The sequence below is a fragment of the Carcharodon carcharias genome, chromosome 18 (assembly GCF_017639515.1).
Source record: "Carcharodon carcharias isolate sCarCar2 chromosome 18, sCarCar2.pri, whole genome shotgun sequence".
In the NCBI taxonomy this organism is placed as follows: Eukaryota; Metazoa; Chordata; class Chondrichthyes; order Lamniformes; family Lamnidae; genus Carcharodon; species Carcharodon carcharias.
In genome coordinates, this window is record NC_054484.1 from 58670783 (window position 1) to 58686803 (window position 16021).

Consider the following 16021-nt stretch of genomic DNA (forward strand, 5'->3'; position numbering starts at 1 on the left):
AAAACACGCAGAATGAGGGGCGAATAGTATTAAGCTAGATGCTACTATTGTAAAACCACTTTTAAAAAAGGTAAAGGTTAATATTATACATGTCTGGTGCCATAATTAGCAATGTATGTACCAAAATCGATAGGAATCTGGACAGTTAGGTGCAATTAACATTAATATGTAAAAAAAAACTCATGAGAATATGTTAAAAATATTTATGAAACTTACCAATCAAAAATCCTGTTATAAGTCTCTTATCTGCTTGCCATTTGAGCTAATCTTTAAAAAATATTATTGGTGAGGGGATGGATTGATACTAAATGAAATCCAAGCAAGACTGCTGGGATGAAAGTCACCTCTCTTTCATGCTTGTTAATGGACCTAAGTGAAATTAGTTCAAGCAATCACAATCCAGTTCTCTGGGGATGCAGGTCCATAGCACAGACCTCCCAATACTTTGGCACTAATTGACACTAATGAGGCAATCTCGCAGAGACATTATGAGGCTGGCTAATGTGAGAAATGGAAATGTCATGCTAATGTAGTGAGGGTAGAGAAGGGGATTCCAATAGGTTTCTGCAGCAAACTGTGTTTGCAATATTATACAAATAATAATCTTAAACCTTTATTGGTTTTCTCTATCAGATGTATGTTTTACACATTTTACTCATTAACATTTCTAGAAATATTGTGGAATGTTAGGAAGAAGTATTTTTATTCCAATCATATTCCTGTGGAACTACTAGAAGGCACCACTTTACAGATACATTCTTAACTAGAAATAGATGGGGACAAAAGCCAAATCCAGAAAAGCTATGGGTAACCATGGTGTAGTTATAAAGAAGGAGCATGGGACTAGGTGAATGGTGGAAATGAGAAAGAAAGACAGGCATTTATAAAGCACCACTTGCGTCATTCCAAATTACCTTTTGAACCAACAAAGTGCTTTTCAAGTGAAGTCACTGTTCTAATGCAGGAAAATTAGTAGCCAAATTGTGTACTGCAAAGATTCACAAACAGCAATGAGATAAACGATTGGGTAATCTGTTTTATGCATTGGGTGAGAGATGAAAGTTGACTAGGATCCCGGAAGAACTCCCTTGCTGTTCTTTGAAAGTGTCGTGGATCTGAGGGAGCAGCTGTCATGATTTAATATCATGCTACAAGACAATGCCTCCAACGGGGCAGCATTCCCTCAGTACTGCATTAAAATGTAGGCTGAAGTGATATAATCAAGACTATGGGTCTTGAAACCATGATCCATCAGTGGAGAGAGTTCTCCCACTGCACCAAGGCTGGAACTTAGCAATTTATAGTCTTATTTGTGAACTGCCACACTTTCCAATTTATGGAAATTGCTCTGATGTTTTTTTGTGAAGTGTTTTCTAGCCATCAGAGATTGGTCTCAGAAACCAATTCTGGCGGAACCATTCTAGATCAACTATATCCACTGATATTATAAATATGGCATTAAACACCTGTCCAAAATCGTCCATACATTTAGAGGAAGACTTTCAGAAGCAAAGAGCAGACGACTCATTGTGATGCTTCAAAATTTTAAGGTTACCATATTTAACACAAACTACATGTGTTTGCAATCCTTGGAGTTGTTCCCGCTCCACTGTTTTAACTCTGCCAAACATGTGGTAGACACCCTGTTAATGTGAATAAAAATGGTTTTTTTTTGCCATGCTTCTGGCTGAGTTCAGGTGGAATAAGTCCACACTTGGATATTAGTCCTGCAATAATGTGTGTATAATTGCTACCATCTTGAGAACTTCTGATTGGTGCTGCAGAAGTCACAATACAGTGAGCTAAATCTTCAAAATACTTTGTGTATCCCAAAACATTTATTGTGAAATGGTTTATAGATGTTAAGGATGCTATTGCACTGTTGGGCCAGCATGTTGTATGTCATATTAGTATGCTGCATGCAGGTTCAAATCCCCTAATACCTATTTCAGGAGATCCATCAGGAAAGGTCCCCATCAGAGGCTTGGTACTTCCTCGGAGAATAAAAGCAAGTAAATTTCAGAAGAGCTGGTTAGAAGGTACCAGATATAAGCAGCAGGCCCCATGCTTGTTGCAGAATGATGCATTTTGAGGAGAGTACCTCACAAGCGGAAGAAATACTTAATAATTGGATGTAGGGAGGAAAAAGAAGCTAAAATTCTCTTGATTTCTTTTGCTTCAACAGCACAACTCCAAAATGTTGGAATCATAGTTGGAGCTGTGGTGACGGGTATCCTGACACTCCTGCTCTGCATCTTTTCTATTGTTGTCATTCTGTTGTACTGGAAGAGCAAAAACAAATATGAAGAGGAAGAGACTCCCAATGAGATCAGGTGAGTACTTCAGGGCATTAAGAAAGATAGAATTTGCAATTATACAGCACTTTTCAAAGTTTTTCAAAACTAATTCATTACTTTTGTGGCACAGTCACTGCTGATATGTAGGCAAAAGTGGCAGCAAATTTGAACCCAGTCAGGTCTCCGACACAAAAATACAACAATGACCAGTTAATCTGTGCTTTGGTGATGTTGGTTGTGGATTAACTGTTACCATTGCACCATGAGAACTCTTCTGTTCCTAATTGAACAGTTCTGTTGGATTTTTTTAAATGTCCAACTGAATTGCAAATGGAGCCTTAATGTTTCATCTGAAAGATGGCACCTCTGAGAATGCAGCATTCCCTCAGAACTTAGGGGGCTTTGGACAGAGGGTAGCAACTGGTAAACTCTTTGAGAGCTACAGAAGTATTTATTGGGTTTCTGCTGGGTCTCAGTTGGTACTTTTTTGCCTGTGTGTGAAGAAAGTATAATTTTCAGATTTTTCTGGTTATTGTGAAGTAGGTTTATGGGTATACACAGGTAGTTCTATCTGTGATTTAATTATATTTGGAGTCAAGTATTGAAATCATCAAAAGAAACTAGGTGTAGAAATGTGCTTGAAATGCTAATGAGTAAACATGGATGCTGGCTTAGCATGTAAAGTGTGAAGGGAATTTGCTTTTTTTATAGATAAATGAAGGCATTGCTTGGATTTCAAAGGGATCTTAATCTGTTTAAAACTAGCCAGATAAGCAAGGCTAAGGAGTGTATTTATTTTTCCCAAAGGTTACTGACATATTGGCAACATGAAAGATTTTTGTTATGAGGAAGGTACAGTTTCAAAGACACATGAAACAATAGAATTTACATATTAAAGAGAGAAAAACATATATAAAGGATAATGAAAGGCTATGTGAAGAGAGGGCTATGTAAGATCTAACAAGAGTGTGTAAAACAGCCTTCAAGAAGCCTCCAGCCATTTGTGTATAAGCCTGCTGTGTAAAGTAACTGAAGGTGGGGAAGCCATTTGGAATTCCGCTGTCAAGTGGGTATTGTGTTAACTTGCTGGTTTTGTTTTAAATCTTAAAATCTATTTTGAACTGTTGCCTTAAAGGGGGTGTGTGTAACTGGGAGTCGGTCAATTAGAAATTTTAGAATCTGTTATAGTAGTAAGTAATTATAGTCTTAAGTATGTTCTTGAAATCTTTTATTTTGTTAATGTGTATTTTAATTTAATTTTTAATATCTCTAAAAGGCTTGGTGGACTCTACTACTGAATTCAGTCTACGCATCTTGTAATAAATACAAATTGTAAAACAGTTATGATAGCACAATCAAGTTTCCCTTGTGGATTCGGCCCTCCTGGCACACATTATCTGCCATGTCATACACTGTGTCAGAAGGTCATGGATTTAAATTTCACTCTAGCCCCTTGAGGGCAAAATTTTGTTTATTGTTTCAGTTCAGTACTCGTGCAGTGTCCTACTGTCAGAATTACCCCCTTACAGATGAGCTGTTTGTTGATTTTTCAACTTTTAACTGACTGGAAATTTTGCACGTACTGGATATTGAAACAATGGCTGCCACAGACAGACACATCCAAAATCTTTTGGAAATGCACAATAGGTGAAATATTTCAAGGCAAGGCTATCCTGAGAGATTGCAAATGACCTGGGCAGTGTCAAGAAAGTCTTCAGCAGAGGAAACAGGCTGAAGGACACTCTCTCTCCCTCTTGCTATTTTGGAATAAGAGTGTTGCCTGGTTAGAGAAGCCAACTCTACCAGAAACCTACCAGTGGACTGAGATCTTGTAATAATTGCAACACCTACATCTGATCGCATCAAAGAAACCAGCTAACCCAAATTGGCCACAGCATTTAAAATCTATGCCACGAGGACAATCAAAGGACACTTATTCTTTTATCTTTTTTTATTTTACACCCCTTATTTCTTTGTGCGTGTTTGTGTGTGTGTGTGCCCGAATGAGGGTTGAATGCTTGACGTCGTGTTTTTATTATTTTTCTCTGGTTTAGTGGTTAATAAATTTGCTCTCTCTTTAACTTAAGAAAACCTTGTTTCATTGGCTCCTTATTGCTCACAGCCTAAATAATTACATATATTCTGGTTTGAAAAAGGCATATTCTCATGAAAAAAGAAACTTAAACCTTTGTTGCGATCAACCGGGGAGGCTGAGTAGAGGGGATCAAGCTCACCCCTTCTCACCTGGCCATAACAGATTCAGCTGAAGCCCCATCTGCCCCCTCGGGTACATGTAAGAGATTCAATGGTGCTATTTTGAAGAAGAGCATGGGAATTCAACATTGGGGTCCTGGCTAATATTTATCCCTCAAATCAAATTGTCAAAACAGATAACCTGGTAATTATCACATTGCTGCTTGTGGGTCTTTACAATGTGCAAATTGGCTGCTACGTTTCCTACATGACAGCAATAACAACACATCAAAAGCATTTCATTGGCTGTGAAGTGCTTGTGGATGTCCTGAAATTATTAAAGATGCTATATATTAAAAAAAAATGTTTTCCTTTTGTGCCATGATTGAGCTAAAATAACTGAGTGGACCTCCTTGACAATCAATTTCTGCCTCCCATAAGGTTTGAAAGAACATTTCCTGTTGCTTTCCGTTTTCTTTGAAAGCTTTTTCAGGCGGAAGAGGATCTTTTGAAAAAAATAAAGCAAAGGCTTTTGTATAATGTGTATTGATCTTCACTTTAACGTGACCCTCAATTTTGTAACCCAGCAAAGTCTGTTTTTGGAACACCTGGCAGCCTTCCATAGTCCACCAAAGTGAGCGTACCCAAATTTATGGGGTCTGAATAATTAACGCAAGCTTACAGCACAATGCTGGTCATGCAGGTAATGATAAACAAAATCTGTCCAGCAGTTCTAATTTACAGGAATATGCTTAAATTTAGTGGTAAAGACTGCATTATTTCAGCTTTTCTAAAGCTTCCAATGAATTTCAAATATTTGTCAGCCTTTGCCAACGTTGGGGAGGGGCGAGGAGCGCACAAATAAAGTGAAAGGAAACTTAAAAATGGAGACACAAAATGGAGCCTATCAGCAAATGACAGTGGACAGCACTTGTCCGCCTATAATGAATGACATAGTTGAACATGATGCTACAGGAGATGGATACAGGAGATGGATACAATGAGCAGTGATTTGTTCAGGATTTCGGAGCATCTTCCTCAGAGAAGCAGCACACCCGGCCTGCCAGGGGGTCTCAGCAGCCTGTAAAGTTGTGGTTGTTGGAGGCCAATCACCTCAGCTCCAGGATATCGCTGTAGGGAGTTCCTCAGGGCTGGGTCATAGGCCCAACCATCTTCAGCTACTTCTTTAATGACTTTCCCTCCATATTATGGTCACAAATGGAGATAGTAGCTCATGATTGTGCAGAGTTCAATCCTTTTTGCATTTTCTCATAATGAAGCTATCCTTAACCACATGAAACAACATCAGGGCTGGGTTAATATGGAGCAAGTAACATTTGCACCACATGTGCAGGCAATGACATGGAAAGGGTCTAACCATGTGCATTTGACATTCAATGCCAGTGCCGTCATCAACATCCTGGGGGCACACCATTGACCAGAAACTTAACTGGACCAGCTCTTAAAGTACTATAGCTACAAGACCGGGTATTCTGTGACAACTGACTTGCCTCATGACTCTCAAAAGCCTTTGTACCAGCTACAGGGCACAAGTCAGGAGAGTGACTATTTTCCACTTTCCATGATGAGTGCAGCTCCAACAGCACTTAAGCTCAACACCATTCAGGACAAAGCAGCCTTTCAGCCCCCCATCCACCTTCTTGAGGCAATTAGGGATGGGCACTAAAAGCTGGTCTTGCCAGCAACTCCCATGTTCTGCGAATGAGGGAATAATTTTAAAATGGGGAGTGCCTTCTACTATCCATTATACTATGAAAACTTTCTGTACTTGCCAAACTGCAGCCTCATATTTCCAGGTAAAATGATGACTATGTTGCCCCTTGAAGAGAGAGCGTTTTTGATGCAACTTTGGACAGATGGCTGACTCACTTGGCATATTTGGTGGCCTTTGACTCATTTGGTGGCCTTAAAGGATTTGCTGGTGTAAAAGGTTTATTGCACATGCAAGAGCACAGCCGCAATGTGTAAAGTCTTGACATCTGAAGCGGTACAGATTCATACTGGGCACAAGATTTTTATTTGTGCAACATATATGGATCTAGTTCTGTACTTTCCCATTCAACTATTAGCAATTGTAGGACGTTTGAATGTATTACGCTATACTCTGTGATTAACATCAATGCAAATTTCACCAAAATGTATTGCTTCCTATTAAGTTCTATGGAAGAAAATCATGGAAATGGGCATTTTCACTCTGTTTTCATTGTCGAGAACACTTGATTGATTGGGTTAAATGAATAAATGTGATTTTCATTTTGAAGGCTATAGCAGTTACATTTGTCATCCTCTAAGCTAAAATCTCAAATTCTAATTATGATTCCAGAAAAAAATGTACAAAATTTGTGTGCTGAGAATTGATGGATTATGGAATAATGGATGATGTACAAGACTTCTGTGGACCTTGGGATTTTTTCACAGGTTGTCTGATTAGTTGAACAGTCTGTTTATATTAGGTGTATTAAATATAAGATTTCATTTAAAAGACATTTAATATGCAAGGCTTCAGTGACAAAGTAAAATATTTTGCATGAGAATAGTTTGACGGTGTAATGTATTGGAACATGAATGCATGAGTACTGCAGAGTGATGAAAGACATGTTTCTCCCTGAGTTTCCCTATGGAGCCACACTGCTATGGATATGGGTACTTTGTGGAGGGCAGGCTCAGCACCATTTCTTGCTGTGCCTTTATCCACTGAACCATTAGTGTGTCCCATGGTATCTTGATGGTGACATGAACTTCATAAATACCTAAGGAGGAAAGTGAAGCAAATGATCAGAAGGTTGTGCTTTCACTACCTACATGTGGGTTTGAAACTAGGTCAAACTGAAAGGAGTACTGAAGCCACTTTGATTTCAAAGTTGCTAGGCAACTCCTCAGAAGATACAGGGATAATTTACTTCAAGGTCTGTTGTAAATCTGGAGAATACTAGCATAACCATCAAAATACTGTGGAATTAAAAGCTTTTAGTTTTGAAACAGTGGCTTACTTTGTAAAACACACTGTTGATTTTATTTTAATTAAATTTAAATATAATGGGTATTAATCATGTTGCCAATTGTAATATTCATGAATGAAATGCAAGATTCTTGCTCTCATGGGCAAGATTGGATTCCTGTGGAACTGAGAAATCTGTGGGATAATACTTTTATACGCCATATTAATTTCACAGTGATGCCATAAAGAAGGTTAACAGTCTTCACTTTATAGGAGTTTTAATGTAATTCATTGATACCTGTGGTACAAACAAAATATATAGACAACAAGTGATACATCTCAGTGGGGAGTCGCATGCAATTGAACTATTGGTTATAGGTCTATGTCTGACCTGTGTTCATTTTGAGCACAAGATCAGTGCAAAAATCTATTTAGTTTATTGTATTTTAATTCCATATGACTGATCAGGTTTAACACTTTAGCTCATGGAAATAAATCATCAGTTGTATTATTTATTGATATAATAGAAAGATGCAACAGGATCATTAGATGGTTAAGAATTATTCTGCAAATTTTAAAAAATCAATATTTCTTTTTTCAGGGAAGATGACATCCCACCATCATCATCTACCAAAGGTTTCCATCCAGCTGGTTCCTCTGAAAATGTTACCCTTACATCAGCAAACACATACAGCGCCCACTACTGGCAAAACAAGAAGCCCATCTACGAGTCAAATCCATTCAGTCGGTACAATGGACATACGTTCCACTCAATTACAACGACGTCCAGTCAACCACAGAACCGACCACTGTATACAAACGGAAGCCACCGCACCACACAAAAGGCAATGGTTGTTGCTACAAGTTTATCTCCATCTTCTCAAAACCTAACAAAATGCAATGGCTCACTGAGTCGTAAGACTCCTTCACAGCACACACTCTCCTATGCTGTTAGTCATGCAAATCTTCAACGAATGGGTGGCATACCAGTCATGGTACCTGCACAGAACAGGGCAGGATCTCTGGTATAGATAACATTTCATATATAGACTGAAGACTATACTCATGACCTAAATTTCAGTTGCAGACAGTTATTCTTTCATCTTTTTTGAAAAAAAGACACTTTTTCTTGCCAGGTCCCTTCCCTGATCTGTGAGAGGGATTATATAAAAGTAAAGCCATTTCATGCCTGAGTTTGACTTGCATGCAACTGCATTTTGTCTTAAATTAACACATTTTTGAAGTCTTATTTTGCTTTTCAAAAATCAACTGACATTGATGTACCTTCTTAATGTTCTTAAAAAAGGAGCATAAGTTATTCCAAAAGGAACAAGACAGTTGCTTGTTATTAAAGATGAGTGATTTGAGTATAACTTCTTAATAATTTCTGAGAGACTGAAAATGTATCTGAGATTAAGTTACTGCCCTCAGACAGGGATACCAGAAGAATTTTCACCAAGAATATCTCTAAAGTATGATTGCATCAGTTCACTTAACTTTCAGATGCCTGTAACTGTACCTGGGGAAAGAAGAAATGTTTGAATGAAAGACAATGTTGAAATTTAAGAACCAGCTCTGGAAAGTTAATAACTGACATCCAGAAGTTCAGTAAACTATCGTCAGCACATTAAAAAGGCCAGACAATGGTGGAAAAATAGTTTTGTCAATTGGACCATGACTTGGAACAAGATAGTTTACTTTGAAGAGGAAATGGTTTAAGGCTTCCTCCAATCTGAATATTCTAGATATCACGGCACATTGTTTCATATGAGGGTTTCAGCAGAAGCAATGCTACAAGAGTAACAGTGGTGCAAATTATAGGCAACAGCGAGACCAATGCTGACCATGAGAAAACTAGACTGCTGAGATGATTTGAGGAAAAAAGAATAAAAATGGAATGGACGTACTGAATGATATCTTTAGCCACGAAAATGCTTTTGCAAATAACTGGACTGAACATGCTCTTAATTTTTCTGTGGAGCAATAAACCAGTATTTTACAATGTTTTGCTTTCACAACAACGTTTAAAATGTTTGTTGCAGTGAAAAAATGATTTTACAATGGCTAAAGTTAATGCTTCAGCATTTTGCTATTAAGAGCTTTGGATAAACATTTTCTGATGAAATATTACTTTTCCCTATTAAGAGATTAGGTTGCACTTGTGTTGCAACAGTTAATTATGTTTACATTTTTAATGGTATCTATGACTCTTGCAACAATTGTACATTATTTCATCAGATAGAACCCCCGAGCTGGAAGATTGCTGATTGGTACTGATTCCAGGTTCTCCCACAGTCTTGATACCACAGGGCTATGATCATTCAGCTAAAGACCCTTTTTCGGGGTACGAGAGATTGAGGGCTAACATGAGATTCCATTTGGAATCCTGTAAGTAACTGTGGAGGTCTTGTGCTGACCTGGACGCTCTAACAGACTTCGGGTAGATAACGAGCCATGTTTCAATTGTCAGTGGTATAAAGCATTTGACTACTGTACTACATACCCGTGTCATTTTATTTAATTAAGGAAGCTGCTTCCATCTGTGTTATGTAAATACTAACTGTTGCTGATGACAACAGTGCAAAACAACCTTCCTTGAACTTACTAACCACACCAATTATACAAAAGTCTAAAGACTGGTTTTTCACCCATCTGTAATACTGCAAGTCAAATAAGCAGCCCATAGTGGCTAGTTTAAAGGAAAATCGCTAGTATCACTGGAATGAGACTGCTGGTCAGTGAAAGTGAACTAATTGGCAGAATTGAATGAAAACTCTTCTCAAAGACACCACTGATTTTCAGCTATTTGTGCATGAATTTCAGTAATTGCATTAATCAGTTTAAAAATTCAAGGTCAGCCATTTTTAATTTTTTGATCCTTGTGCACACCTATAAATCCGTTAAATGTACAATAAAACTCATTAGCACTGAAAAATGGCATTTTACATTTAATTTCTAAAAAAATTACTGTACTAGATGCAATGGGATTATACATTGTCAGTTTATCAGGGTTTTAACCAGTTCAAAAAAAATCAATTGGTTTTGATGACTAATAATGTGTGTACCAGTAATTTTGGCATGAAATTGAAGGGGCTGGAGGAATAGAAGCCATTTGGAAAAGTACACTTCCTCTACAGGCAGATGTTAGAAAATAATTGCTTGTCTATTTTTGATCAGCTATCAACATTTCTAAATCATTAATGTACTCCCATTTTATTGTCCAACAATCAGATGCTGCCAGCAATATTGCACTGATAATCATGTAAAGTATCGTATTAGTTAAAGTTGTAAATTTCTCTCAATCCGAAGTATTTCAGATTTTTCAGTCCAAAAATGCCAAAAAGATTATGGCTGCAAAATTGGGCTCCATTGTACCGTAGTTTCATTGTTACAGGTATCCTTTTGGTGTTAAAATGGTAGTGTCTGTACCATGTGAGACAATTTCCACATGGCCCGGGCCAAATGCTATTTTGTTGAAGTTGTGGATTGGATGTAAGGAGGGTGCACCAGATGTATGCAGAGTAGACAGATTGTGATAAAGCTGGCACTTTCATTTTTGAGCTTGCTGCATGTGGAGAAGGCCATGTTTGTGACTGCAAGGGTTCTCTCAGTAATGGGTGCTATTGTTGCAATCACCCTTGGACTGCAGCATGAAAGGGAGATGGAACAGAAGCAGAACATAAGGCTAGTTGCTTTGCCCAGAGGAGGAGGAAAGGTCTCGTGGTAGCAGGTCCATCCACCTCAGGCCGGCCTGGAGTATTTCTTTTGCCTCCCCCCTAAGCAAGGATCAGAGAATGTGTTGTCTGCACTTTGCAAAAGAAATGTTTCAAAATATTAATCACCTCTTGCTACATTTGCAACCTTGGTGCTGGCAATGGCTTGTGATGGTGACTATGGTCCTGAATTTCCTCTCACCTGATTCTTTCCGGGATGGATTAGGTAACATGTAACATCTCATCATTCACTGTCCACTGCTGTATCAGAGAGGTGGCAAATGTTCCTTATGCCAGGAGAGGGAAGTTTATTGTGTTCTCTCTGACCAGAGAGAAGGCAGATTGTGCACATGGTTTTTCCAGGATGAGCAGGTGCCCCGTGGTGCAAGGTGGCATCGACTGCACGAATGTACCTCTGCAACCTCCTCATCTAAATGCATCACAACCACAAAGTTACCACTTGAACATGCAGTTCGTGTTTGGCAACAGTCTGCATATCATGCAGGTGAAAGCCTGCTATCCTGGCAGCCATCATGATGCTTTCATTCTGGGCATGTTTGTTGTTCCCTCCGTATTTAAGTCACCATATCAAACCAGAGAATGATTATCTGCTTTATACTTTTTCACTCCACACTCAAACCATACACCATCAGCAAGCATACAATGAGAGCCATGCTGCCACCCAAAACATCATAGAACAGTCCATTGGGGTTCTGAAGCAATAGTTCATTACCCTGAACCTCTGAGGGAGCCCTCCAGCACTTTGATTTGTGATGGCCTGCATAACCTGACCATTATGAGGGACTAGTCCTTTCCATCAAGGATACAGGGAGCAACTTGAGGAGGAGGAAGGGAGGAAACATCAGCAAATCCCCTTTCCAGCCAGGCTATCCATCATTACCCCATTCAACTGCAGTTCCACTGAACACAAACCCAAATCCCCATTGTACCACAAGCAGACATCTGATGTTGTTCTGGAACATCAGAGTCCTCATAGCTGCAATGCTGAAATAAAAGCCATCACAAGGAAGTCATTTCACACTAACCTTATCCAACAAACCATTCAGTATTAGATACAAAAGTCAACTATTCATCCTTATGCATTCCCTTAGTGTCTGTTGTGCTGGCGCCTTTGCCTGGCCTAGTGCTCCTATGGGGTTCTGCCTCACTGGCAGCAGCATAGCTGGCAGAAGGCAGACTTTCAGTGAGGAGAGGCTGCAGATGCAGGGTACTCTCAAGCAGTTGCTACCTAGAGGATCTGGTTTTGGACTGCATCACCTCAGTGTGGGTGGCAGCAGCTTTGGCTGACTGGCTGACATGCCAGTAGGGGCACTGGTGGAGTGGCAGTACAAGTGTTTCCATCTTGACAGACGACAGCAGGTTCATGCTCCATGGAGCCACTCCCTCTTCTCCGTGGTGGTGCCTCAACAGTCTGGGTAATCTGCTGGAGCACGGATTGCTGGGCTGCTGAGAGAGTCTGCCAGCCCCTTTGATCAATGGTTTTGGTAGCCACAATGGCAGCAGTCTGAGTATACAGAGTATCAAGCTGGACTTGCATAGCAACAAGCCTGGGTCTCATGACCTCAATCTGTGCTTCCGCTGCAGCACTTAAATGTTGTGCAGCCTCTGTTTTTGCTGCAGATAGAATCGGAGACATTGACCATCAGACATGGTTGGGTCCACAAGTGTTGTTAAGATGTTCGCCAGCACTGCTGTGCTGAAAAAGATGGGCTCCAAGCTTTATACAAAGCCCTGGGCGAAATTAGTGCTGGGATTCTTCCTTGACAGTGACACCAGGCTTTCTGCCAGGTCTGCCAATACACCAAACATCACTGGGCATCCCTATCAGCCTTTTCCTATACTGCCACCTCTCCACTGATCAAAGTGTTACTCGGAGTCCTCTGTAGCAAAATCCATGCACGACCTACCCCTCCTGGGAGCTGGCACTCTCACTATCTTTCCCTGACTTGACTACAGGCCACTCGTGTCCACCAACTCACCACATGATCTTGCTTCTATATGACCCACTATGCACAGTGTCAGTATCTGAGCTGGTGGCTGAGTGTATCAGAGTAAATTATGGTGTTTCTTCATTCATCTCTTAGACTTCAGACTCCTGTGCCAGTGATAGACCAGATAGCAGTTCTTGCATATCTGAAAGAATAAAGGGCAGGGGCAAGGGAAGTGGGTGGGGAAAGTAAAAAGTGCATGCTTAAATGATCTGCAACATGTAAATCAGAAGAGATTGTGTGATGAGGGGATGCTACTGCCTTCAATTATGGGTCACATTGCCCTGCAAGGGAGAGGAAATATGGTGCAATGTGTTTGGCTGATATGGCTGCCACAGTTGAATAGCTTGGCTGTGTGGGGAAAGCTGAGAGCTGCAGGAGTGAGGCTTGCAGCAGTGTGAAGTAGGTGAGGTTATGACTGTTAGGTGTGAGTCATGATTGCCAGCTAACTGCAGTTTTCATTAACCTGTCTTGTATCCTCCTGTAAGGGGTCAACTAATTTCATCCAAAATTTCAACTAAAATGTCAACCAAATTCATTGGGAGACGGGGAAGATCAAAGGGAACCGGAGCAGGATGGCAGGGGACCAGGGTGGGATGGCAGGGTCCCCCACACATTTTGTGGAGCCAAGAGGAGCACTACTGCTTCTTCCAACTCCAAAAGAAAGAATATTTTGGGAAGTTTTGAGGCCTTTATTGAGCGTTCTCCAGCAGTCCCTTTACAGAGTATCTGGGTTGGAAATGGATATAGGACCACACATTGGCAGATGGTTGCACATCCATGCAGCATAGGCACAGGTCTCTGACTTGTGAGTTATCATCTATTTTCTATCTTGAAAAATATGTGGAATGATGTTGAATTATGACCCTATCATTTGCTGCTATAACTTTGAATAGAGCAATAATGGTTGACTTGGACAATTGAAAAATATAAACTGGGATAGCAACTGGGAAGAACAAAATTTGTGTAGACAGTTTAGAGACCCAAAAGTTCCATTCTTTTTCAGGGCACAAGTCAGGTGGACTAGGCAGGAAACTGGAGCAGGATCTGTTTCTAACAGCTCCTGGTCCTGATGAGAATCTCTGACTGAGGAGGTGGAATGCTTCTTTCACCTGGCTGCCCCTCCAACGCTGATGTCATCTTTGTAATTGTGTTGGAAATTTCAGGATCCTGAAATTCCCTGGAAATTCCAACAATCATGCCTCAACTCTAGCCAGCAGTAAGTACACGTGCATGAAGAAAGCATGCTTGGTGTGCAAGGGCCACACATGGGCCCTGCAATGCTGGTAGAATATGAGGCCTACTAAAGCATTGGGAGAGCAGTTGCACCCATATACATCTCTAGCCAGACTGGTCTCCCATTCTCCCTCAACTGGACAATGCTGTTAGATACAGCCAGGCTTGTGTAGTGGTTGCTCTAATAGTGTCAGTATTGGTGTGAGTCTCTGCTCCATATCTTTAAATGACCACTTCCCTGGGATTTAAAATGCAGGATCATAATGAAGCCTGTAGGGTGGATGGAATTCCTATTCCAGTGGCACAAGAGTACAGCTGGAATAACTGGTCTCGGCATATTAGTTTGACAATGAAACAAAGAAGCAAAAAGATTCTATGTGTAATTTTGTGAATGCCATCTGTTTGGAGGAAATGTGGCATGCGGGTAGCCAGCAGCTAACACCTAACACCTGGCCTCAATGGCCCTCCCAGCGCATCATGTATTGTAGCCCCAGAACACAATTAAAATATTTAAATGAGCTGACCTTGCATTGTTATTTGAGATCAGCTTATCCCCACGCAGGTGTACAACGTGCCTTGGGTATCCCATAATGATAGAGCCAATATACATGTAACAAATGTTGCTTCTGGCACTTCAGATCCATACACCAAGGGCATTTATGTGGTACTACCATCATAAAGCAATAATCTGAGAGAGGGGAATTCTTATTTCTCATGATGTTATCATAGCATTCGATAGATTTTGAAACACACCGTGGTGTGTGAACTCCTGCTAAGGAAAAATGTTATCAAGAGACCTGTTGTCTAAATCACTACTGAAGAACAGTGCACTCCTCTTAATTGCTATCATTTGGGAATGGATCGGTAATTGCACAGTAATTATTTCACTGATACAGTATGCTAAGAATCATTTGAATCTGATCTGCCAAATTAAATCTTGAATTATTTTACTAACTTAATTCTGAGCATGACTTTGTATTAAGTTGAAAAGCCAAGGTGAAGGGGCACCACCAGAGAGGAGAACATCACCAAGGTTAAAAAAGTGAAAGCTAATGGGATATGATGATTCTGTGAAGACACCAAGTTTATGTATTTAGAGCCTGAAATGAATAGTGAAACCCAAAGTAAAACAGAACTCTCTCAATTTCCCTTTTAATTTAACAACAACCTGAAGTTACATTGTACCTTTCGCATAATAACATCCTAAAGCGCTTCATAGGAGCTTTTTATAAAGTGAAATTTGACACTAAGTCATATGAGACTTTGAGAAGATGACCATAAGCTTGGTCAAAGAGATGAGCATTTCAAAGGAGGAAAGAGAGATGGGGAGGTGGAAGGAAGGAATACCAGAACTTAGGCCTTGGCAGCTGAAGGCGCAGCCATCAATGGTGGAGCAATTAAAATCCGGAATGCTCAAGAGGCCAGAATTAAAGGAGTCCAGATACCTCTGAGGGTTGTGGAGCTGTAGGAGATTACAAAGATATTGAGGGGCAACTATGCAGGGATTTGAAAACAAGGATATTTCAAAATCATGGTGTTGCTTAATAGGGAACCAGTGTAGGTCAGGGAGCACTGGGAGTGATGGGTGAACGAGACTTAGTGTGAGTAAGGACC

General features: G+C 40.1%; 1 protein-coding gene across 1 annotated transcript in view; it reads left to right on the forward strand.

The window, feature by feature from the left end:
• igsf11 (immunoglobulin superfamily member 11) overlaps positions 1–9944 on the forward strand; it is a 194164-nt gene extending 184220 nt beyond the window's left edge. Inside the window, exons 6-7 of the mRNA XM_041211650.1 lie at positions 2186–2333; positions 8051–9944. Coding sequence (XP_041067584.1) covers positions 2186–2333; positions 8051–8480 — 578 coding nt within the window. The 3' untranslated portion in view covers positions 8481–9944. The remainder of the gene's footprint in view (positions 1–2185; positions 2334–8050) is intronic.
• The last annotated feature ends 6077 nt before the right edge of the window (positions 9945–16021 follow it).